A 26,484-nucleotide genomic window follows, 5' to 3' on the forward strand; every position below is an offset into this window, starting at 1 on the left:
AACTTGGGCTTGGGCTGAAATGGGGGCCTACTCCCCGAGTAGAGTTATCTTCATCCTCCCCTCTTTTCTCTCTTGCCTTCCTTCTCTCTCTCGCGTCCGCGCAATCCCAACTTTTTTTCTTTTGTGTTTTTTAGTATACCTCCTTCCTGCAATTGTTGCTCTCTAAATGTTGCGCGCGGGTGCAAAGCTGGCTACTTGGCTGACGCTCATCGGTGGGGGTGCTGCCGGAGCCGCCGTCGCGACCTCCGAGGATCCGTTCTTGACGATGAAAGTATGCACCATCGTTCCAGTGCGACTCCTCCGCGATTTCATCACCGCTGCCACCATCGTCATGGGTCTGCTTCTCCATTCGTATTTTTTTGGTTTATTCCCGCCATTCTTATTGTTTACATTCCCCAAGTCGATACAAGGAGCAAGTATATGGGATTAAGATTCTGGCATCCGTTAGTCACATCGCATGGACGGATTATTTCCTCTCAACGTCTCACCAAACGCTGCTAAAATTGACATATTATATATATATATATATATATATATATATATATATATATATATATATATCCTTGCACGTATAAAATCTCTGAGTTTACAGTGTTTCGTTGATTGATTCTTGTGCTCTTTCCTATTCGCCTCGTTTTCATATTGTCATGCATTCAGTCTCTGTTAATCTCAGATTATGAATATTCTACAATGGGACTTAAGCAAGGAAGCGTAGAGTGGTCACAAGCCAAGCATGAAGCCCATGAGAGATCTGCCCTTAGGCTTCGAGAATTATGCTTCCGCAATGGGGGAATTTATATAAAGCTTGGCCAACACATTGGTCAATTGGTACATTTGGAGCTCATCATACTTTATCCAGTCAATGGATAATAATTTATTTGGTGTAAGCTTGTGGTTCTGTTCTGACTAGAGATTTCCTTCTAATTACAGCAATATCTTGTCCCACGAGAATATGTAGAGACAATGAGGACTTCCATGTTGAAGAGATGCCCAGTTTCCTCATATAATCAAGTGCGAGAAGTTTGTATGCAAGAGCTTGGAGGACCACCTGAGCAAGTATTTTGTTGTTCCTTTATTCCTTGTCACTATGATTTTCTTTCTATCAATTCTTAACTCTTTCTTTTAATCTGCGTTATTTAAATGCTTTTTCACCTCATAGCTATGCAGGTAGCAAATGTTTTGCATAAAAGGTTACTACAAATTGAGGAATCAATTTACCTTATTCTCATTAAAAAAATGAATTTACAGATTTTTCTGGAATTTGATCCAGTACCACTGGCCAGTGCTTCACTTGCGCAAGTCCATGCTGCTAAAACTCACGATGGAAGAAAAGTGGCCGTTAAGGTTGCAACCTTGAGGACTATTTCTCTGAGTTTTACCTTGGAACATTATAGTTTTTGATTGTCATCTATCTTTATTCTGCATGGACCTTGTCAACTGTAGACTTGAATATAACTTTTGAAATGCCTACTTGACCATGGCCATGTTAATTTTCAGGTTCAGCACACTCACTTGACAAATACTGCTGTTGCAGATATTGCTACTGTTGACTTAATAGTGAGTTTCTTGCATTGGTGTTTCCCCTCATTTGACTATAGGTATTTACTCTGAGGATCTTTTTCCTTGTTTACTGAAATAAAAGATTAATGATCATAAACTCTTTTGTCATTTGGTTTAATAATTTTCTATTATACCACACACCTACTTGCCTATAGTGTAGGAATCTATCATTACATTTTATGCTGGTTGGTTAAACTAGCAAATGTTAGTGGAGAGGTTGTGGTCTTATAGAAATGGCTCATAAATAAACTAGGGTCACATATTAGAATAATATTTTATCGTGTAGCAAGTATGCTTTCCATGATATTTATCATTCAGCGTATATATACACATGGTTACGTTGATTCCTTTCGTCATGTGTTTACATCCATTTTTTTTTTTTTGGCTGATAGTGATTATATATATTGTTGCACTGGCATGAACTGATAGAATTATCCAGTATGGTTACTGATGCAAAATTCTGAGATAATGATAAATAAATTTGTCATCTTCCTGGCATTATCATACTGTTCCCAGCATTATCTGCAACTGAAAATTGTTTTATTAACTACAGGTGGTTGGTGGATGAAATACGTGAAAGTGTTCCAAAGGCAAGTTTCCTTTGACTTTTTTCTTATGCTCTTACATTGGATCATCAGTGGAATGATGCATGTAGTTTTATATGCAAACACATTGATGTTGGGATTATTTTTGTTGTTATGTCCCAACTATCAAATTACTCTCCATAATCATGTACTTGCTTTTGTAATGTTTATTTAGAGATATGTTTTAATGTTGTCTTTTTTCTTCTCATATGTTCTGATATAACCATTCATCACGGAGCTAGTTCAGTACTTTGACAGTATGGTTGTGGAACTGTGGTTGATGCTTCTAGGAACTCCTGACAGCAGTGTTTCTGATTTTACTGGGAGATTCCTTGGCATTTAAGTGCGTTTCTCCTTTGACACTCACCAATAGAAAGTTTGGTTAATGCTAAGTTTGGACATCTCAGTGCATAATCCTCAGGCAAAGCATGTGACAGCCACCCAGATGGATTCTTTCAATATTTACTCTTACACAAAAGGAACTTTATGATAGCTTATTCTGTTTTTCTTCATGCTATCACCAGGACTGTAGTTGGCAGCTAAACAGTAAGTTTATGTCAGAGATTTGATTAATGAATTAACTATGCTGCTGTGGCCCAACCGTATGTCTGTGAAATCCTCCTATCCATAAAGAACCAATATTGGTTATTTTTTTGTTATTCGCACACCTTACTTTGGTAGTTTTGCACTTTGTATTGCTGCCATTCATCTTCATCTCTACTTAATATTTGCATTATCATTCACTTTTCTCCAGGGTTATTCATTTGGGATTTAGGGGATGGCCTTAATTTTTCTTGCACTATAGTTTTTCTTTCCTCTGTCTGGGTAACGAATATGTTTCGGCTGATACATTTGCTCTTTAAAAACTATCATTCTTCTGCTTCTTTATCAGCCGGTTGTCTGTAGGCTTTATACTTTGTCATCATATCATTTTCCGCCAAACTGGGCAAAAATACTTCAGACTGTAAATAAGGCATGCTTCCATGGTGTCGTTCTGTGGCAATCCACGTTTAAGTAAGGATTATCAGGAAAAGTCAAGAATTCTCTCCCATCTTTGCAATATGGATTTTGAATTATTTTGTTGTTTCATCTCTGATAGATGCTGCTCACCTGAAACTTTGAGAATATTGCTGATATATAATTTAGAACTTCAATCCCCAATGGGGGTGCCTGTTGTGTTTACCTTGATGATGATATGTTTTGTTGCTTCATCTCTGGTATAAGCTGCTCGCCTGAATATTAGGGAATAGTACTGATATATAATATGGAAGTCCAATCATGAATGGTGAGGCTTGTTGGTTTATATAAGTGTTTTGAGTTAGTTTGAGTACTTCCGCTGTGTCAAGGCCATAGGCCAAATAACTTACCAAGATGATCTTTGACCATAAAAATGGTTTACCTTGAACATCACATATGCCTGACATCAAAATGTAGTAATATGTTTACCTACTAAAGTGCATGCAAATGCAATCATATTCATCAAATAGACTTTTAACTCAACTTTTAGATAGTAGGTTTTGGGCGCTTCTGTTCCTTTGTGTTGATTTGGGCATACAATGTGAACTTTGGTTCAAAAGTTGATTTTCTTGTTAAATGACGTAGTACATTTTTCAAGTACTACTTTTGCTTGGTTCCACAACCAAATTATAAGAAATATTTAGTGCTATTAGTGATTTATTTGTGCTTAATATATGCTACTCCAGTAAGGTTGTTTTCACAAACCACCTGTTATTCAAAGAATGCTTAAAATTATGCCATATTACTAAATGTTTATGTTTTGCTAGTAAGTGTTTGTATTATATAAAGCTTGTCATCTGAACATATGCATTATCTCTTTCATGGGAAATAATTGTTACTGAATTTATTTTTAGGAGTTAGATTTCTTATGTGAAGCTAAGAACAGCATAAAGTGTTTGGATAATTTTAGAAGGATGTCTCCTCATATAGCAGAATATATTTATGCCCCCAAGGTCTACTGGGATCTTAGTACTTCGAAACTCTTGACAATGGAATTTATGGATGCTCCCGAAATACTGGATGTGAATGCAATTAGGCAACTTGGAGTTCAACCGATTGATGTGTCAAGATTAGTAAGCATCTTTTGCTAACCTTGCATTTTATTCACCATTCAGCTGGTGAAGTTTTGGGTTTTCACCCTATAATCATGCAGGTCAGCCAAGCTTTTGCAGAGATGATATTTAAGCATGGTTTTGTGCACTGTGACCCACATGCTGGCAACATGATGGTGCGGTCTTTGCCATCCAGTAAATGGAATATATTTGGTGAGAAGTTCAGTGAACTTTTTCTGAATGATGCAAACCCTTTTTTCTACCATATCCTTCTGAATCCAACATGATACATAAAAGTCTTTTCTTTTTGGAATTGGTGTCAAATACTATGCCAGAGTCCTTACAAAAGATACTTTGAGTTGTAGTTATTAATGGTATGACATCATGCTTTGCTCCACATACAGGCAGGAGAAGGCCACAATTGATACTACTTGATCATGGTTTGTACAAAGAGCTAGATTTTGAAACCAGAACAAATTATGCTGCTCTTTGGAGGGTAAATAATATTTCACAGCAACCTGAAATTCTATAATTAGGACTAGTTGTTATATGCGCACTAACATGTCCTCTCATTGTAGGCCCTAATTTTTTCTGATGCTAATGGAATCAAAGAATATAGCACAAAACTGGGTGCAGGTGAAGATCTGTATGCACTTTTTGCAGGAATACTTACGATGAGACCATGGAATAGGGTAATTGACCCAGCTGTGGATCACCTGGTTCTAGAAGGGAATGATGGAGAGCAGTCAGAACTTCAGGTCATCTCCATTATTTGTTCATTTCTTATTTGCTTAAATGGCTGCGTTTTTTCTACTTTTCAGCAAGATGTTATGATATATTGCAAAAACAAATGCACAAATGTTTTCTATTCCCAAATATGAATTATTATTATTTTTTAATCTATTATGTCATAAGATATGAATGAGGTTGGATTTAACTGTAATACTACAAGTTTGTGACTTGATATTTCTGTTTCTGCAGGTTTATGCATCACAGTACTTCCCTCAGATCTCAGAGCTGCTCAGAAGGCTGCCACGTGTAATTCTGCTAATGCTCAAAACTAATGACTGTATAAGAGCTGTTAACTATTCATTGGTAAGTTCTTTATATCACATAGAATGAGAGGAGAAATGGTTTTTAACTCATTATCAGGTTTTAGATGCCTGTAGCTGGAAACTTCTTGCTTCTTTAAAAGTTGTCATGCAGAATCTACTTGTGGTGGTTCAGAGTACAAATATCAGTTGTAGTTGACCTATTTTCACATCCTGATGTTTTCATAGATATGCAAGCAAATATCCTCTTTTTGCTGTTGCATTGTATCCCACACGCTATTTGATCAAGCTTTTTATTCTTTGCAATTTCTGTGATACATCACAATCAGATTTTTGTTATGCTGATGAAAAATTTAGTCAATCTAAGCGTTAACAAAAGAAAGAGCTAAATGCGTGAAATCTGAAAGGATACACCACCCAATGCTAAAATTCAAGCAACCATTAGTTAATGATCTGAGTACCTGCAGGTCACCTCATGTCTTTTACTGAAATTTAGACAAAGGGATAAATTTCCATCCTGATAGGCTTTTGAAGGTATGCCTATTCTGTCAAGCAGTAACTTAATAGTTAGTGGTGTTCATTGCTTCTCCATAACGATTATCTAATGTGTAGTCCAATTATGGGTTTTATGGTGCGCCGCTCTCTCTTCTAAAGTGAAGTGTTGCACAACCGCAAGCGCACGGTTTTTTTGCCAAGTAGTAAATAAGTATCGATCCCACGAGGACCAAGTGTAATTACCAACCTATTGCAACAAGAGGTTATCTAGACAATTAAAAAGATGAGAATTAAGAACAACAAGAAACAAGGAATGAAACACAATCAGGGCTGAAGGGACACAGGGCTGCGGATCGTACTTCAGGCTAATATAAACTTAGGTTTGGGAACTCACCACAAGGTATAATATGAACGATGTGTTGGATCTAGGTTATAATTGGGTAGATCTCTTGAAGGGCATTAATCCTAAACTACTTGTCACTCTCTTTCAAGAGATAACAAGTTAGATCTTGATTAGGCTACCTCCTACTTTCGTGGTAGATAAACCTCTTCAAAACCTGATTAAGTACAGTGATTAAGGCAAAGACCCTCAAGAATTACCTTTCGGTATATTCAGGGTGATTAAAGAGGTTCCAAGACCCAAGTTAACCTCTCAGCCAACCTAAATCTCTAAGATAGCAAGCAATGCTTTCACAATCACAAGCTGTGTACTCAAATCAGAAATCAGCTCAAGAAATCTACCATTAAGCATAAAAGATCCATACAAAAGTGTCAACACATCATACACAAAACACCTTGAGTTAATCCCAAACCTAAGAAAAGTTCTACTCACACACCATCTCAGTTACAAAGAAAAAGATAGAAAGAAAAAAAAGTCTGCAGAAAGCAACACAGCAAGCTGAGAGGACTCCCTATGATGTCCACAGGGTTTGATCTTTAATTTTCAGCTCTCTCCTCCTTCTTCAACTTTCTCCAGGTCTTCAAAGCTTTCCTTCTTTCTTTCCAGCCGCCAGCCCCTTTTCCTGATCTTTCCTTTTTTTTCTAAAGCCCCTTTATGGTCCTTTTTATAGCCAAAAGATAACAGCTGGGCCCCAGTCACTTTATGGACCACAGGTACTTCTCGCAGACCACAGATAGGCTGTGTTTCTTCCCAGTCTCCAGGTTTCTCAGCTAATTCCAGCTTCCTACAATGAAAACAGCTAGAAAAAGTAGATTGTACAAGGAGAAAGGGAAATGACCATAAAAACTAGGAAAGATGCATGAATACTAGCTAAATGCATGATGTTTATAATGCAATTTATATGTGCAACATGAAGCCTCTCTGTTAGGAGGTATTACAATGAACTAAGCATTTTTATTGACTGACAAGTATTCATTTGACAGTTACAAGGGTCATCTCTTGACACATTCTTGATCATTGGAAGAGTTTCTTCGAAAGTGGTAGTAGAAACCAAAAGAAAATTGCAGAAAAATCTTTTGTCATCCCCCATTATATGGTTTGAGGGTATGCTGCTGCAAGCTCGATTACTCTGTATGCAGATTGCTTTGTGGATTCTGCAGCTGGAGAAGCAGTGGAAAGTCATGTTTGGGTGAGGAATGAAATTCTGCCAATGTTTGTATTACTACTTTCATGGTTGCTGAGGGCATCAGTCCCAGAAGACTAAAGAGGCTCCAGCTTCTCTTTTCCTTCATAATTTCTTCAGTGTGTTACAGTGGCTTACATGTAATACATTCTTTCAATAACTTTTTGGTTTAGGCTTGATATAGAAGGGGCAATACCTCAAAGGTTTGGAAAATGCCCTGTCTGTTTTAGTGAAGTGAAAATAAAATTTTTCAAGTGAGGCCTTTTTAAGAGTTTGGTTGTGAATGAACTACAATCTATTTGCACAAGCGGTTTTATTTTATAGCATTTTTGTGAATTCTTCCATATCTTTGTCTTATAGCCAGGGATTCTAGCCTACCGTTTATGATATACTAATGTTATTTAATCTAATGTAATTGAAACAAACACGGCATTGCTGGAAAAGTGATAAGTTATAACAATGACAAACAACTAGAAGGCTTATGTATAAAATAGAGAAGCCTACAACTCCTATAATTCCTGCAAGATAATCTTTATCATTTGGGTTGGTTTAAATGGATGATATCCAAATTTCATTTCTAGTTCTTTGATTTATGAATTTTTTAAAACTTGTATCTTACTAAGTCAACAGTATTTGTTTGCGCTTGATTCTTTTATTCCATGTACATACTCTTCTGGAGCACAGAAGCTAAATTAATCAAAGCCTGGCTATAAGTAGTATTTGTACAATGCCATTTCCTAACCTCCATCAAGGGAATATAATGAAAAGAGCATCAAAGGAGTTGAGTTTGGTAAGACAACTCCGAGACTTTGATACGGCTCACTGGTTACAATGATATGCCTCCACCATCCGTACAAATCTCAAATGCCAGTGTCCCTTGACAACATTTTAAAAAAACGATACAAATCTTTGGTGCAAATCTCAAATGCCTTAGATGTAGTTTATATAGTTCACAATTGGATTTTTAATTTTTGTCCTGAGATAAATAATTTAATAAAAATATAAAAATATTATAAAAAATTATTATATTTAATATATTTTTGTTATATGTGTCAAAAATTCATTAGACACCTACACATATTGCATTGCACCTAAATCATTACATAGATTTCCTTGAAGAAAAGTATATATATATATATATATATATATGTAAATCCAGACACTTAAAAGATAATTAAGACTAATCTGGCTACGTTTTTATTTTTGGCGCTCAGACATGTACGTAATTAGTGTGATGAGGATACAGAGTGTATACTGTTCAATTGGCTCACAGTGCATGAATCACAGCACAGAACCAGAGAGCGGAGCCTCTTATGGATCCCAGTCCAAAGTAGAGTGATAGATAGCTGACAGCGTCACAAGAACCTCGGTCATGTCTGGTCGGGAAGACGGGTCGCGAGCCACACAGCGCATAGCCAGCTGAGCCATGGCATAGGCTAAATCGAATGGGTACTCGTCCGCAAGACAAGGGTCTATAAAATCTCTCAGCTCACTCTGCACATTTTCTGCGCTGAGCATTGGTCCTATCCGCGCCGACAAGAGCACTTGTTCCTTCTCCTCACCACCCTCCTTTTCCCTTAGGGACACCGCCTCCTTCCCTGATAATATCTCCAGCAGCACAACGCCAAAGGAGAAAACATCCAGCTTGGGGCTGATGAGACCATGCTCGAGGTATTCCGGTGCCATGTACCCTTGTGTACCAGTGACATGTCTGGTGAGCTGAAGTGCTTCCCTCCTCTCCACTGACCTCGCCAGGCCGAAATTCGCAATCTTGGCTGTGAACTCACCATCTAGGAGGATATTGCTGCTTCTCAAGTCCTTGTGAACGTACTGGGGATTGGCGTAGTTGTGAAGATAACTTAGCCCATCTGCGACACCGCAGGCGATCTGGACCCTTTGCTTCCAGCTAAGACATGAACAAGGATCAGAAGGAGGGTACTTGCTGTTGTCGTCCTTGTCCTTGTTGCTGTGATGGAGCCAGTCGGCGAGCGAGCCATTTCGCGCAAACTCGTAAACCAAGAAAGTGTTGCCCTCGTGCACGCAGAAACCAGACAACCTGATCACGTTGGAATGGTTGATCTGCTTAAGAATGGTGATCTCATTGGAGACATCCCCTTTGAGCTGCTTAATGGCTGCCTCATCCCCATTGATCACCCCCCGATACACGGAACCCTTGATCTTGTGCTCTTCCCGGAAAGATCCAGTCGCTTCGTTCAACTCTCGGAACTTGTATACGGTCAGCGACTCGATGGCGATGCGGATCTCGTCAGACACACCTATTCCACCTATCCCAGGTGCCGTCGAGCTCTTGGTGGACAACACACCGTGCCCAGCAGACCCTTCCTTGCTATCTTGGAAAGATGACGGCTCGGATCGACGCCGTCTACCCCGGCACACAAACCAGATTACAACGCCACACAGGATCAGAATAGCAGCCGCCCCAATGGAGACCCCGATATACAGACCCTTGTTGTCAGAACTGCCATCGCCACCTCCACCCGATGCAGGAGTAGGAGGCGGCGGAGGCGGCGGAGGCGTGGCAGGGGGAGGAGGAGGGGTGATGGTCTGTGCCTTGGAGGGAGAGGCTGGGAGAGGGATGAGAAGGCTGGTGTAAGGGAATATGGTGTCACCGGTTGGTAGGGTGTTGGCATTAACAATGGAGTCAGCTGTGACGTTGAATCTGGAGGCGAGGGTTGGGACATCTTCGCCAAAGACTGGGGTGTAGGTGAGCAGGAATCGGACGCCTTGGTTGATCTGGCTTCTGGTGGGGCAGGCGCATCTCAAGGGGACGGTGATTATGTCTCCGGGGTTAAGGCTGGTGGCCGGGAGGGACGGGTTCTGAGCGATGAGGGCTTGGCAGGTGGAGAGACCCTGGTAGGTGTTGTTGGCCACAGAGAAATAGAGATCCTGGGGTTTGAGGGTGTAGGACACGTTGTGCTGGTAGTAACTGGAGGAGCATGAGCAAGGGATGGGTACAATGAGTTGGGAACCATCGAGGGCGGAGGAGTTCTCAGGGATATCATTGATGGCGGAGATGGCGCTCGTGTTGGATGAGAAGAGAGATGCGATCTGCACAGGTGACTGGTATGGGGGCTGAGATCGGAAAATGAGGTAGCTGTCACACGATTTGGCAGCGCCGTTGCACTGGTAGCCGAGTGTGTTGGAGCCGTTTTTGTTGCAATCCAGTTGGTCGTTGTTCAGGTATGCTTGCTGCCCATCGCACCGTCTTAGGAGGAGATGACAGAAAAGAAAGACCAAGGAGAAGTAGACAGTCTGTGGCTGCTTCGTTGCCATCCCTGAAGGAGGAAGTGAGAGAGTTGCAGATATAGAAAGAGAGAGAGAGAGTTGCAGATATTATTTATTTATTTAAATTTCTTTAAAATCCCATGCCATGAAATTTCTAATTTCTACCAGGTCATCAGGGGCGGCTGTGGACTTTGAAACTCAACATGGGATTTCTCACATCTCAGTTCCGTCACCGTGGACCGGGCTCGTTGTATACGGAACTGAATTCCCGCCGCTATTAAACTAAGACACGGAAAGTGGTGGAATGGGATTGGCAATCAAGCCGTTGGGCAGTGCCTGAAATTCTGGACTGGAGCCCAGCTATTTCCAGCGAAAACCAATTGTTGTTGTTGGCTTTTTTATTTTTATTTTTGTTTATTTCCATGTATCTAAACTTAATAGTATTGGATTCATTTGCCGGGCGATTAAGATCGTGCTTATTTAATTTGTATACATACATCATTTTATAGAAAATATTAATTTGAAAGGCAGGAAAAGCAAACAGTGAGTAGAAGATATTCGATTTAATGGAGGAAATGCTATATGTACTTGTAGTTTGAAGTAGCGCACAGAAAAGCCATACAGCAATAGAAAGAGCATGTCTAGAAATCAAGGGTGGTTAAAAACTTAAATGGAGTGGCTTTGGTTGAAAATTACAATTTTTTCTTCATATAACAATATAGACATTGAAAAGAATATTGCCAACTTCGGGGCTGTATGATGCTTTACAGTGAAAATTTTATCCTTAATTACTAACCCTATAAAGTGCCAACACAATGTTTAGTATGTATAATAAAAATTGTAATTGAAATGCATGTAAAGTTAATTCTTTCAATTGGTATGAATAAGTTGCTACATAAAATTATATCAATTATTAATTTTGCCCTTAATACTCTAGTTAATAAAATTAAAAAAAAAACAAATAAAAAGTCAAAATCACATTACCAAACCCTTGTAACATCAAATAAACTCATTAAAAACATACAAAGAAATAAAATCTCGTTCCAAAAAGATAAAAGTTTAACAAAAAAACAAGCATCATCACAAAAAAAAAAAACATTGAACAAGTAAAAAAAAAATATAATAAATGATCCAAGGAGTGATTCCTCTTGCCCTAGGGTTTTGAAAAGAAAAAAAAAGCGGAGTTTAGCTCTAGGGTTTTCAAAAGTAAAAACACAAAAATTTGTTTACTTAAATAAGGGTAATATCGGAATTTTACTTGCCTAACATTTTCACACCCATTATGTAATTCTTTTCACACCCTCCCCTATGAATCATTTTCTCTAGTCAAAGGAAAAGTAATTGCATGAAACCGTTACTTTGCATGGTTCATATTAAACCCAAATATGTGGAAGTTTTTCATAAGTTTTACTTTTCCATGTACCAAACATTACATATCCTGCTAGATGAATGAAAAAGGTGGTCACTTACAAAGATTAACTCGGGAACAGACTAGCCCATACAAAGCAATGAAGGTCAACTTATACAAAAACATAAAGGTTATAGGTCGCAGAAGTGTACATGCAGAAAAGAAACAATTGATGTTATGGGGATTATGTGCTAAACCTGCTCATTTCCTATCCTACTATTGACAACATATATAGCATAAATGACAGTTAGTGTTTTTTGAGAATTTCTATTTAATCCGTTTCAATATGAAAACATCTTGTTCCAACTAGGTTGAGCAGCTAAAAATTAATTATTAGTCGAGCAAATATTTTGATATCTAGGCATAAATGTGAAATTTAAAAAAAAGAATAACTTTGGACAATTTGCCCTTAATTTATTCAAATCCTTCACCTTTCTTTGCTAGTCGACCCAGTGTCAAAATGCTGACATTCTAAAGCATGATATCATGTCAGTCACATTGGAAAACATTCTTTGCAAAAACCACTCAGGCAAGGAACGTTTATAGGCCCCCATATTTAGAGTTCATTTCCTTCCATTTCAGAACACGAGCTTCTATATCTAATCTAAAGTGCAAATAACAATAAGGTTAAGTTGCAATCATAAGACTGCAAGGCTGATTCACAAGGAACAACGATTAGAAGATTGAAGAAGGTAAAAGACTTGATAAAGGTTGCAAAATCAACCGCTCCATAGAATCTCATCATGTTTCTAAACTTCATCCTCATGAAAGAGAGAATTTACTGTCTTCAAAGGTCTCAAGTTAGCTGAAACACTAATAATTAACAAATTTTTTAAAGATATATTCAGGTATGGTTTTACCAGGATAATCAAGGTTTCAAGTTGAAGAATCTAATCATCTATCTAACTTCATCATGACATAAGCATGTTTTGATTGCCCTTAACAAATCACAAGTGAAACAAGAAACAATTAACTGAGTTTTTATAGCATATGATATGGGGATAGATATCTTGACACTTGGTATGATCTGAACCGTTGATATATGTCCTGATTTGGACCATTATAACCAAATCAGAACTGATGATCATTAAACGGAGAAGATTGAGTCACCAAAGGCGGCAAAGTTTGCGTGCCCACAAACTGTTAGAATTGAATCAAGATGAACAGTCATCTAGCAGAGGAGATTGAATCTCAAGAGATAGCAAAGCTTGCTTGGCCATTTAACAACAGAGGCTGAATCTCTAGAGGCGGCAAACTAAGTCAGTTTGGCCGAAGCGCTATAAAGGAGGATCATTTCATCAAGGCAAAAGATAGCTGAATCCGAATACCATTGCTATAAAACCACTAACCTAAGCCTCCTTTCTTTTGGAATGATCCCTGTTTGACTTACACATCCCAAGCCAAATGCTCAGATTGACCCCATTTTTGTGTGCTAGTTGTAAGGATCCTGTGAAACGGATGACTAAGGCCAAAAGAGACAATTTATAGGAGTTCAAAGATAAACAAAACCCTAGCCCCAGAGAAAAAATCCAAAAGCCACTCTTTAGCAGGAAAAAATCCATCACCACCATCTTAGCTGGTTTCTGTTCCTTTTCAACTAACCTATTGACCAAAATCCATACCAATTTAAGAGAGGGATGTATTTTCGTGTTAACATAACATATATATAAGTATTAGATTATAGTTTACCCTGACTGTCAAGATTTCAAGTTCAAGGTTGGATCACTGTTGTTTGTATCATGCAAGATGAAGAAATAAAATTACAAACTGCTCTATAATATGCCAAAAACCTTCACCTTCGATCTTGTTTTTATTGTGTTGTTCTCTACTACCTCCATCATAGAACATAGCATGGTAGACCTCTGGCCACCAATTAAAGAAAGCATGATGTGGCACATAATATTGCCCATCCTTTAGGATAAACTAATATAAGAATAAGATATCATAAGATGATAATTATTAAGAGAGGTCTTACATGATCAAATTCCTTAAAATGTTACCTTGAAATCTAGGTTACTGTTAAGCCTTGAACATGAATTAGTCCTATTGTATAAAACTAATAAAATTTGAATAACACTTTCTAGGTTTTCATCATTTAAGAATAGGAAACTGGATAAGTTCCATAAGAAATTAAGCAAAAGATACCCAAAAGGGTATAAAAAAAAAAGAATAGAAACACCTAGGTTTCATTGTCCTCTATTTGTTCCCACCCCCTTACCTCTTTCTCTTCACAAAATGGAGGACTATATCAAAATCATTCAAGAAACCATTTAAAAGATTGTGAAATAAGAGGACAAAAGTGGGTGTAGAGAATTGATAAGAAGACTACTTGATGAATTGAAAGAAGCGTGGAATAACCCATTGAAGCTATATTTGAATAGTAAAGCAGCTATTAGCATATCTGAAGAGTCCTGTTCATTTTGTTTACTCCTAAAAGTCAACAAATGGCAGATATCTTCTCCAAAAGCCTACCAGTTCAACAATTTATACACTAATAGGATGATTTGCTGTAAATAGAGATTTTAATATTGAATTAGCAACAATTTAGCAAATAACATAATTTAGTTTGGTAGTTACTCTATAAATTGAGTTGTACAAAGGATTGTAATAGCTAGAAATATCAAGTATGAAAATTTTTCCTCTCAATCATTCTCTTCAACGATATACATATCTAGACATATTGTTATGAAAATCTAACTTAGAAGATCTATGTTAATAAATTTATATTATTTTTAGAATAATTTTTACACAAGTAAACATGTCACATGCTTCTATCAGGTATATGGTCTAGGGCTTAGGGTGTTCATTGTTCTGATTTTAGCGTCAGAAAGCAAGGAAATAATATAGTTACATGTAACCAAAATGGATATTGGCCTAAACTGAAGCATCATTTTAATAAATAGAAAACTTATTGGAGGTGTAAGAACCTTAGCAGCATCTCTATATAATATTCTCCTCCAACCTCTTCAAAATTTGTGCCAATTTTGGTGCAAACTCTTCAGGCACATTATTACTTCAAAACAATAGTAGTAGTTATATTAAAGTCTTCTTACCAATCAAAAGGTTTAATTTGAATAATTCCTTCTTATGATGTAGAACCACGTCTTTTGGATTCTGATGCTACGTCAAAACTGATATTAAAGGTATTTGTAGACTTAAGATTAGTGGATGGGAATGACTGAAATGAGAATGTTGAGATGAATGTCAGGCATTACAAGGAAGGACCAATTAAAAAAAAAAATATTTGAAATAAAATGGGGACGACACCTATTATTGACAAGTTGAGAGAAAATCTATTAAGATGATATGGACATGCCCTTATATAAGACCCATAGATGCTCCTATAAGAAAGATAAGATATAGATCTAAAAAGGTGTTAAAGAAACTTTACATAATAACATGTTTGTGCTTGATTCAAGTCTTTTGACCCTTAATAGAGCAATATGAAAGGAAAAGATTTATATAACCAACCGCAAATAGCTGGGACTAACATCTCCTTATGGTTGCTGCTGTTGTAAGAACTTAAGATTAGTACATTATTGATTATACTTGGAAATGAACTGTGAAGGACAGGACGAATGGAAAGAAATGTCAATGTTACAACACAATCCCAGCATTCTCTTGGCTTAATACACTGTCCTAACATTTAAGCCAGAGAGAATGAATCACATTGAATAACTTCAATTGAATGTAGCACAAGACAAGAGAACATCCAAGTCATAGGATCACCAAGTATTTCAATAATTTTTTTAAATGTAATTTTGGCTGTTTTGTAAAGAATTCAGAGAGGGACACACAAGGTAAGAGACCTTAGTTAAACTTTCTATAAATAAAAGGAAACACCAAATAAAATCATAGGTTTCATTTTAGTGCTCAGATGAAGCAATACACTAAGATGATGACACAAATATGATTCCATGAGTTACAGGACATATTATGACAAACACATTTTCAAGGAATACCAAGAAGCTTGTTGCAAGGCATGAGATTGACAAATCAATTTAGCCATATTTTAGTGAATACACGTTAGCTCCTATATCTATGTTCTGCAGATTGCATTAGCAATACCTGAAATGCCATCAATTGCTTGAAGCATGGATTATCATGGGGAATTACTGGGCCTAATAATGAACATAAATTTAAGCATAGTTGTTATATGTTGTTTGTTTAGACCCACCAATAGGCTACTTAGAAAGAAAAAAAGAAATAGAGAACTGCTCATTTGCTGGGGCAAACGAGAAAATTGCTGGGATATGCCCAGACATATGCGTATGTGCATTCATCCATCTCCACCTTCTATCCTACTAAAGGGAGTAGTGCATGAAGGCAAACAACATGAGAACTCTGGTAGTTCTACCATCATACTGCACAAGGGCTCATGCTCTCATGCACAAGCTCCTTTTGAACCAACTCCATTTGTTGCCTCAGCTCTTCATGCCATCTATAAGTTCATGATTCTTCATAAGTCATAACTCCTAGATAAAAAAAATAAAAAAAAATAAACAGCCAACAGAACAAACCCAAGATGAGATCATATGAAGGCCATATTTAGGATTCTATATTCCAAATCAAGCTTCAAACATGTTGCTGCAACTGAATAATATACTATGTCAACTTGATGGTAATTGCATCCTAAGTACAGTTTAGGTGACAATCAATCACCTACTAGCCCGATTGGAAAAGGATGCAGATGAGGTAAACCTCCCTCATCTTTTACAGCCAGAAGAACCATATCAGAAGAACAAGAGCAAAAGCAAACTACTTCAAATTCAATATGTGTGAAGTGAAGGAAAGAAGATGGAATGCACAACTCCTTATCCCTACCTCCCTTTTTAAGCAGTGTTTATGAAACATGAAATGAATAAGTCCATAGACATACAAATTAGCAACGATTACAGCATCTGTGTAGGCTACTCTATAAATCAAATTCCTTTCTGTAGCATAATGCATCTTAGTGCTGATAACGCATGAACAAATTTCAGAGACCATCATGATACATCTCTATGACCATACAATCAACACATTTACATGTCAATCAAGTTTCCTTCCCTTTCTACTAATTTCAATTGTCCTACAACTTAATGAAAAGGTTGATATTTCTTATAATCAAAGGTCTGGAAATTATCAGTAATTTCCTTGTTCATAAAAAAGTTATGTAAACCAATCACAAAAAGGTTAGTCTTTAATTCACAACTTAAATTCTGAAAATTAGACTTCTATGCTAATAAATGACAATTTACATTTGCAAAACAAACATTCACTAATAACATCATTAATATCAATCCAGATACATTGTCTATATAGTTGTTGTTTTGATTTTTAAAACTCATTAGATGATATTATTTAGATAACCATGGATATGCTTTCTCATGGTATTGGTTTTAAAAGAAGCATATTAACTTGAATATGGTTGGTCTGGTTACTGGTTTTGAAAGAAGCATATTTAACTTATTGCCATCATCATTTATGCCCTAACTATGATGCTCTAATTCCATAAATTGATCAATAAATAAGTTGATCAAAACTTTTAAGGTATTAATTTTGATCAAAATAACAAGAGAAAACCTTAATCCTAAACTAATCAGTAAGAAACTAGACATAAATCCTTCAGCCAAACACTCTTTGTTCATGAAAAAGCTAAATATAACCCAGTAATGCCTGATTTAGGTTCATGAAGAATTCAATTCAACCTATCCATTTTTGGACCCCAAAAAAAAAAAAACTAATTTCAAATAAAACCGACATGGTTAGCACGAGATTAAACCCATCCCACAAATTAAAAAAATTAAATTACATGATCTAGCTATCCAACCATTGAAGACAAAACTGTACTATACATGATTATTCAATTCAAAACAATTTTATACAATATTTGTGATGCAAAAGCTTAAGATGAAATAAGTTTGTCTTTATGATTTTTCTGTGTTTCTTCTAATCCTGTTGACGATCTCATTAAAATCACAAACAGCTCTAAGTAAATCCGTCACAGAACACATAAAATCAAAAGAAACCCAAATTCAACAAAAATAAAAACAATCGGTGCACCATCAACGTCACATGAAAACCCCTAGATGCCTATTCGAAAATACTACTTTCTAAAGCATCGTTAAACGAAAGAGAACAATCGGCGCCAAAATCAGCAAAACAATCAAATGGCGAGGCAACGAAACCTAGATCCAACTCTTAAAACCCTAACATCGTGACAAGGTACAGTATAAAACGGCCCACTAAACCTAAGACCTAGGAGTTATCAGCTTGGCCAAAAATCTGCCCAAGAAAAAGTAGAGGATGAGGATGAGGAGTCTCTTACCTCTCTTCTTCTTTGTTCTCTTCATCACCAATTGGCAAGATGGAGAGAAACGACACTGCCAAGGGAATCAAGAAGAAAGGCATTTGCGTTGCAATACATTAAAACCCCTAAAAAAAAGTTATTTTTTATGCAAGTTTTTATCAATAATATAATTATTATCTATATATATATATATATATATATATATTTAAAAACGCTATTTGATTAAAAACATTTTCGTTTAATAAAAATGACTCATTGGTTACATTTTTTTAAGGAGACATTTTTGTTTTTTGAATTAGGGTTATGGGTTTGGGGTTTGGGGTTTTTTAGGGTTTCGGGTTTTGGTTTTAGGGTTTAGGGGTTTTATGGGTTTAGGGTTTGGGTTTTGGGTTTAGGGTTTTAGGGTTTGGTTTTGGGTTTTGGGTTTAGGGTTTTTTTAAATCCCTTATTATTTCATATTTCTCATTTGTAAGGCTATTGTATAGTGAGGGTATCAAATATTATTTTGTCTTATTATTTCTTCGCAACATAATCTTTCTTTGATGGATTTCGTTGTTTCTTACTTATCCTTAATTCTCAATGCCATTCTTCTAGTTTTCTTCATAGAAATTCTATTCTACCTCCTAATGTATTGATTCTATCTTCAATATATAGGGTCTTCATTAAATAGTTTTGATCCCCATGGTTCGGATATTTGTTCTAGAACATATTCAAATATACTGATTTATCAGGATCTCCACCTGAATAAAATTGATAATAATAAATTATGTACTGATGTATTCTTCTATTTTGCACGTCACATAATGTTAAGTTTATTAATAGATATACATCTTTGTTTTATCTTTTGTTTTTTTGTCTTGATTTTGATTCCAAATTTCTCCGAAGAATTGTCTTCTAATGCATTTTCAAAATTATCTATTGCTTTTGGAATTGTCATAACTGTTGGACAATTCTTAATTTCTTCGTTCTCAATAAGTGAACTTCCTTCCCATGAATCTGTGTTTTAGATGGCCAGGGATAACCCAAAAAACCCCAATAGGAAGCACTATATTGGCACCATATAAGAGATACATATACAAGAGGCACCATTGCTATACTAATATGGTGCCCAATATTAGGATATGATCCATAGCAAATATGCCATGGCATAATTAATAATATATTGCCACCATATTACATTATCCATAGTCACCATTACTAATGCATGATCCATAGCTAATATGTCATGTCATAACTAATAATATATTGGCACCATATTACATTATACATATGGCGCTATAGGCGTATATTGGCACCATATCGGTGACTATGAACCATATGATTATCCATATTATGCTAATATGGCAAAATATGGTCTCAATATTATGGTTATCCCAATATGCTATGGACCATATGCCAATAGTCACCATATTGCCAATATAATTATCCCAATATGTTATGAACTATATGCTAATAGTCATCATATTGCAAATATGATTATCCCAAAATGATTATCCTAATATTGGGATAATATAATGGTGATACGGTTATCCAATATTTCCATATTTGTCATGTGCATAGTCAAATCACCACATTAATGACGATCCCTGTATGGTGCTGATACGCTCTGCATCTTGCCCCAATATGGTTTTCCAGTCGCTGATGCACTTAAGATATCCGTGCTAATGAAGCAATATTCTCTATAAGCATTCTATTTGTTGGGATTTGTATAGGCTTGATCATATATGAAAGAACTTTGAATAAGGAATTGAACATTGATGAACAACTTTATGGCAGTTTACTCAACAAAGAACACTCTGAAAACCTTTCATCCGAGGACCTCAAACCAATCACCAAAAGCCGATATGGATGGCCTGACCACAAAATACCACTAATGAATTCAAGCACACATTATTTCTCATAACAAACAATACAATTAACCATTGACATCAGAACATGACCTATGAGTCATATATCACTTCCCACAAATCTAATACCCTTTTTAACCACCATCAGTCCAGTTTTACTCATCCTTAAAAAGCAAACAAATACAATGATCAGAATAACAAAATAATCCATAGAAATGAAAACACTAAATCTTTGATTTGTTATTCATGCATTACTTAGTTAATAAAGAAATATGATTGACAGAGATCGATAGACAACTAGATAACAAGTCACCATCAAGCAATCTGAAATTGGTTAAAGATATCTAGGCACAATACCTTCCCGAAAGCCCTCGCTAGCGTTGCGTCTCTTCGCAGCTCCTGAAAACCATCTCCAATCACGCCGCCCATGATTCCCCAATGCAGCTCCCGAGCGTGCACTCTGATTACGGCAGCTATAAGCCCCAAAGCACGGTGAGAGAGAAATGGCAGAGAAATGAAAAAGTAGGGAGATCAGGGAAAGGAATCTATAAGGATTTTTTTTCGTATAGCTTGTTTATTACTAATAAAGTGAATTTATATAAATTATAAGGTTTGATAAACCTGTATGGTTCAATCATATCTGAATAATGCTTAATTAAAATAAAACTGATTTAAACAATGCAGTTTCAGTAATGTCACCCTAAATTTATATAAATAACTTTATTTTACACTATCCATAAGTTAAAACTAGATACTCTGGTGCAATTATTTTAATTTTAGAAAAATATTTATTTTCATAAGAATTTAAATGAAAATTTACTTGTAAAAAAGAATAAATTTTTATACAACTAGTGATTCAAAGTAGCTTCATCTCAATTAAGAATGAAACATAACATAGAAATAAATTAATAAGAAAAAAATATCACTTAAAATGCCACAAAAACAAGCACAAAATCATCAAGGGCAACAAATGGTTTGAGGGTCTAGGGCTTGGGGGTTTGCAGTTTAGGGTTTCAAGGTTTGGGATTCAAGGTTCTCCAAGGGGCAATTTGGGGAAAAGCTTGGATGTACCAGAAGACTCTGCAACCTTAGGCAAAAGCATAAAGATGGAGTTTACCAGTCCTTAGAGGAATTCAAGGTTTGTCCGCCTTTTCTCATGGTTCTAATCTTCTTCCTTGAAATTATATGATTTCATACACAAAAACAGAAATAAAAAGTTAAATCCTTATTCTAAAACCCATGAATGCAGAGTGATATTTTAAATGTGTTTATTGTTTTTCAAGCACTTTTAATGGTAATTTCCTGATTTTAAGAATTATATATTTTTTTCTTTTAATTAAAATTTTAACATTGTGTTAAAATCCTTGTTCTAAGTTGTATTCATTTAGGGTTTAGGGGTTCAAGGGTTTATGATTTTAGGGTTTGGGGTTTGAGTTTGTGGTTTAGGGTTTAGGGTCTAATAAGTACTAATTCGTCCACAACAAACAACTTCAAATTTTACACACACACACACTCCAATAAAATGTACTTCTTCGAAAAAAAATCTAAATCTATATCTCTTCGTTACATTTTTGAGTTCATAGAGTACAAATAGTGCTCAACTTGATGACAAGATTAATAGATAAAACTTCTAAAATTTCAATCATAAACCTAAGTTCAAAATTCCCTTTTGTATAAGTCACACAAAGAATCGATAAAGACCTATGAGTCATGCGTAGCCCCCAACTTCTAATGGATCTATGGACCATATTATGGTTATTATGAAAATATATGAGTCCAAAAATAAACTATTTCTCATTTTTCAAGGATCGATTTATAAAGTTAGAAACAAAGCAAGAGTTGAAAATCATTAGCATAGTTCTTAAGGCATAAAAACAATAAGGTTTTCTTAATTTTTAAAAAAAATCAAAGGCCGCAAATTTCACCATATAATGGCAACACTGAAACCTTAACAAGAAGATATTGAAGTGTTCCTATGGGTGGGGGAATCTAGGGCTGCTAACAGGGGAAAATGAGGCCAAATTCGGTGAGGGAAGGTGGTGACTATTACAGCCAATGGTGAAGCTCCTAGTGACTGAGAATGGCTTGGGGAAGTATCAGAGACTTATAAGGTGAATTCACTGAATTATGATTCAAATGGGTTCATGAATCAAAAAAGTTGAGGTTAATCAATCATTGAACATGTTGTAGCAACATAAGAATATGCTAAATCAACTTGATGGTGATTCTATCCTAATTACAGGTTAGGCCACACTCAAAGCTAGTCAACTGCTAGCCTGCTTGGAAAAGGTAGCAAGCGAGCCTAAGCAACCCATCTTTTACAACTGGATGAATCATATCAGAAGAACAATGGAGGGACTTTTTGAGCAGTGTTTGATGAATCATTAAATAAACAAGCCTAAAGACATACATATGAGAAAGAATTACAATACTTGTTTTGGTTTACTAAAATATCATTTTTCCTTTTGTTGCATAATGTACGTAGCATGAACATATGTTAGAGAGCAACATGTCATAGATATATCATCACTGAATAATTGACTCCAGCTGTAAAGGAACACTCCATGGAACTGGATATTACTTCCAATCAAGCACATGAGACCTACATATAGCAAATTGGCATAAAACAATATAGGTTTTACACAAAAATAAATAAATCCTAAATCTTCATCAATTTTTGTAAACTTTGCCCAATAGATCTAGATAAGCATGCTAAGTAGGAAATGAAAGAAGACAGCGACATGGCCCACAAATCAAAGTAGAAAAATAAGGAAAATCAAGGAATGGAATAGAAGGGCTACGACATTGAATATTGAATTACTGAGATGAATCATACCATTCGATTGTCCTAGCAGGGCTTGAAGATAACAGATTTAGGAGTCCACCAACTTTCGTTAATTCTTCTGTGATTATTCCAATTTGTCTCCCTTTCTCGATTATTGAACCCCACTTTCTCCTTCCCTATTCGGATACAAGGCTCTTCAATACTTGTCCCTGTCTCGCTTGATTCTTGGAGTTTTCTGCAGTTGACTTTTAGATGATATAACTCAACATACAAAGTTCTTCAAAAGGCATGCAGTAATAAAATATATAAAACAGGAGCTACAGGGGCTGAGTTAGAACCCTTGCAATCAACAAACATAATCAAAGTTATAGGTGCTCCAAACCCTGAAAACAAAAACAAGATCTAATGCTTGTTTTATGCAACCCTTCTTGACAAAATGGGTAATCATAATCCATGCATGTTAAATCAAGATTGGTTGAGCCAACAAACCCTACAAACAGAAACAATGTCTAGTAACCCTTTGCTATACACCTTAAGAGAATGGATCAAGGCTGTAATCAAGATCTAGATATACAAACAAAACCCTAATCAAGAATAGGAATGCATAACATAGAAACACTAATAATCAATACAATGGATCATGACTTATAGAGTTTAACGCACAAATTAGTACGAGAAAGATGATGATTAACATAGGAAACAAAACCATTCGTCCAACTGACATTAGTGAGAAAACGGCCAAGAAGAGCCCATCTGCGGGAAAAGAGGTTTTGACCATTACACCAAGTAAAGACAGAACTAGTAAACCCTAAATCGAGAAGTTGATTTTGAGAGTTAAACTGAGAGAAATTCCAAGATTTAGAGGAATAGATTTGAAATACACCATCTTTGTGTTCTGTGCCGGAGATAATGGCACTAAAGTCTCCGGCTAAGAGCCAAGGGAAGTTGAGCGAGGAAAAAACCAAAAAAGAATTCTAGAGAAAATTTTGGTCAAAAATACGTTGAGAGTTATAAACGATAGTAAAAATCCAAGAGAACGAAACAGAAGAAATAACAAGGTGGAAAGTGGTTTTGACACCCATAATAGGAGTGACAAAGCCAATATTTATGTTCCAGAGAATGATGATACCACTTGAGAGACTTGACGCAAGGTTGGCAGCCCATTCCCATTTCTTTTGGAAAATTTTGCAAAAGTTGAGTCCTAGAAACGTCAGCTTTGGTTTCTACCAAACAGATGAGGTGAAGGTTTAATCTAGTCGCAAAGTCTTTGATGCGGTTGATTGTGTGAGGATTTGAGGCCACCCTACAGTTACAACATAAGATTTTGAGCGGAGATGTGATAAATAAAAGAAAGAGAAAGAAAAACAAAGGTTACGGATTAAGAGAATTCCTTCTTTTTTTTGACTTGCTCTTGGATTTACTAGATTCCCTGCAAGAACTCCAAAAACTAACACTTAAAATGGAGTAAAAAAAAAGACAAGTATTCAATTGATTGGTTCCCTGTTTACAAACACTAAAACAAGTACTTATAAAGATTTAGACTAAGGAAAAAATAGTAAGTGAAACTAATATAATCACAAAATACTAGAAAAATAAATAAAATGAAATAATAAATAAGACTAAGATAATTATAAAATGGAAAAAAAAATTGCTTTGAAAGTTTAAATTTAAAGTCCTTAAATCATTTAGAGATTTGTTTGACCACAGTTCATCACAATTAGTTGGAAGTTTAAGCAAATAGGAGTCTAATTCAAATTGGCTTATCAACTTATTCCTAATTGTTACAATCATAATTATTGACACCCATAGAGTGCCTTATTTATGAGCAAGAAAAACTTAAGATTATTAACCAAATAGAAATTTTATTTTTATTTTTTACATGTCAAAATTAAACAAAAAACAACCACAGAGAGAGAGAGAGCCTACCAATAAGATACAGTTACTGTTTTTATTCTTGAATACATGACAAATCAATACCATGTTCAGGAACACGAAAGTAGAATCTTCAAGTAGTTATTTGATAGAATCTTCAAGTATTCATTCAAAGTAAAATCAATATCAGCATTAAAATATAGACTGTGCCTGGGGATTAGTAGAGCAACTAGAACTTAGGAATCTATAATACTACATATATATACATATGCAATAATTCATCCACAAACTAAACTTGGATCAAGTGAAGTTCATAAGATCAAAGATATGACAACTGTAAACTATAAAGTTAAAATGAAAAAGAGACCGTACAGACAAAAAAAAAAGCCCACACTTATCAAAGGATACGAACTCCAAAGCCCTAAAGGAAAAAATAAAAATTAAAAAAAATTAATAAATAACAAGAAACAGAAGAAATAACTCAAACCTCCTTTAACAACCATGGTAGTAAATAAAAAAAAAAGTATACACGAGGTCCTTGGAAACATTCAAATATGAAATGAGTCAATACCACTATCATTCATACTTGAAGTACTATCAACTCATGAATAGTGGTTGATCCATAGTTTAGGTCATCTACTTCGACTAGTCTTTGGAGGAAGTTGTCGAAATACACTCCCCGGATCTTTTGGTTTTGATAGAATCAGCAATTGGATGCAAAACCTAATCCAAGAAGGAAAGCAGAGACATGAAATAAAAGTGAATGGCATAGAAAAATTATGAGGGCTAGGTGTAAGTGAAAGTTTCTTAAATGTTGAATATGACTCACTCAAATGGATTGTTTCATATAATTGGTAGATTTCACCTACACAATATGTGAACACAAGAATTAGTTTCAAAACAAAAATTTGAAAAAAAAAACTCAAATCAATTGGCAGGAGTTCAACAAAACATGACTTGTTCAAAACTATAAAAATCTGAACAATGTTGTTTATGTAATTAAGCAACATACTCAGTAGAAATATAAGAACAGACGAAGCATAATTAACAAGAATATTACTACATAAGTAAAATCTTGAAAATGGAACCAAAATATGAACATCATAAAGGTTTTGAGATAGGTCAAAAAAATCTAAAGAACAATGAGCGAAGATATCAACTAGATGGAATCATAAGAAATCCATCCTACTACGTGCATTATAAGGCCACAGGTTAATCATGTGCATCAACAGTAGTTCCACTCATGCCACATAGAAGTCAAAATAAGTTTACCAGGAATACCTACCATTTTCCCCAATAATAACCATGCGTAAGGTGTGCAATTATTATTATTATTATTATTATTATAAACTACAACTTTGTTAAACCAAAAATAAGCAATACAAATAAGAGTACCAAAACACAGTACAACTAACATAATAGAACAAAGAGATGAGAAAGGAAGATGTGAAAGGAAAACAGAAAGAAAGACATCCACTATGAATGGACAGACAAAGCTAGAAAAAAAAAAAGAAAACACAACAAACAAACAGGAGAGACAACCATAGATAGACAACAGGACCAAGACAACAACAAGGAGGCCAAGGATCTCTATTCCTTGAAGGCATCAATGATTACTTCGACGTGTTTGCCACATTATTGTTGGTAGTTGTATCACCACAATCACGCTCTCAGGACTCTAGAAACTATAG

At 35.7% G+C, this 26,484-nt stretch overlaps 2 protein-coding genes across 6 annotated transcripts; one reads left to right on the forward strand and one right to left on the reverse strand.

Moving 5' to 3' along the window:
• The first annotated feature begins 49 nt into the window (after window positions 1-49).
• Window positions 50-7,687, forward strand: LOC120271783 (putative ABC1 protein At2g40090). The gene is made up of 12 exons (XM_039278460.1): window positions 50-335; window positions 674-828; window positions 931-1,056; window positions 1,249-1,344; window positions 1,498-1,598; window positions 2,114-2,150; window positions 4,016-4,234; window positions 4,315-4,426; window positions 4,618-4,709; window positions 4,792-4,971; window positions 5,195-5,308; window positions 7,144-7,687. Exons 1-12 carry the CDS (start codon window positions 167-169, stop codon window positions 7,351-7,353), a joined length of 1,611 nt encoding a protein of 536 aa, XP_039134394.1. The 5' UTR covers window positions 50-166; the 3' UTR covers window positions 7,354-7,687.
• Window positions 6,012-25,669, reverse strand: LOC120271763 (protein LYK5). 5 transcript variants are annotated; one of them, XR_005540055.1, is made up of 6 exons: window positions 25,623-25,669; window positions 25,365-25,516; window positions 24,051-24,350; window positions 22,973-23,156; window positions 20,494-20,609; window positions 6,012-6,944 (listed from the first exon to the last, which is right to left on the reverse strand). XR_005540055.1 is itself a non-coding variant. In XM_039278442.1 (6 exons), exons 4-6 carry the CDS (start codon window positions 22,973-22,975, stop codon window positions 8,655-8,657), a joined length of 2,091 nt encoding a protein of 696 aa, XP_039134376.1. In that variant the 5' UTR covers window positions 22,976-23,156; window positions 24,051-24,350; window positions 25,365-25,516; window positions 25,623-25,669; the 3' UTR covers window positions 8,518-8,654. The 5 variants fall into 5 exon arrangements, 1 of the variants encoding a protein (XP_039134376.1); XM_039278442.1 differs by lacking the exon at window positions 6,012-6,944 and adding an exon at window positions 8,518-10,639 and having other exon boundaries at window positions 20,494-20,596; XR_005540056.1 differs by lacking the exon at window positions 6,012-6,944 and adding an exon at window positions 19,782-20,142.
• Between the last annotated feature and the right edge of the window lie 815 nt (window positions 25,670-26,484).

This window comes from Dioscorea cayenensis, chromosome 2 (assembly GCF_009730915.1).
Source record: "Dioscorea cayenensis subsp. rotundata cultivar TDr96_F1 chromosome 2, TDr96_F1_v2_PseudoChromosome.rev07_lg8_w22 25.fasta, whole genome shotgun sequence".
In the NCBI taxonomy this organism is placed as follows: domain Eukaryota; kingdom Viridiplantae; phylum Streptophyta; class Magnoliopsida; order Dioscoreales; family Dioscoreaceae; genus Dioscorea; species Dioscorea cayenensis.

Coding starts and splice junctions, on each gene's coding strand:
- LOC120271783 (XM_039278460.1), top strand. CDS start 167: ATGTTGCGCGCGGGTGCAAAGCTGGCTACTTGGCTGACGCTCATCGGT. Junction 1,599..2,113: donor TTCCCCTCATTTGACTATAG/GTATTTACTCTG, acceptor TATTAACTACAG/GTGGTTGGTGGATGAAATAC. Junction 4,235..4,314: donor CGATTGATGTGTCAAGATTA/GTAAGCATCTTT, acceptor ATAATCATGCAG/GTCAGCCAAGCTTTTGCAGA.
- LOC120271763 (XM_039278442.1), bottom strand. Junction 10,640..20,493: donor TAGCGAGGGCTTTCGGGAAG/GTATTGTGCCTA, acceptor TTCCTCCTTCAG/GGATGGCAACGAAGCAGCCA.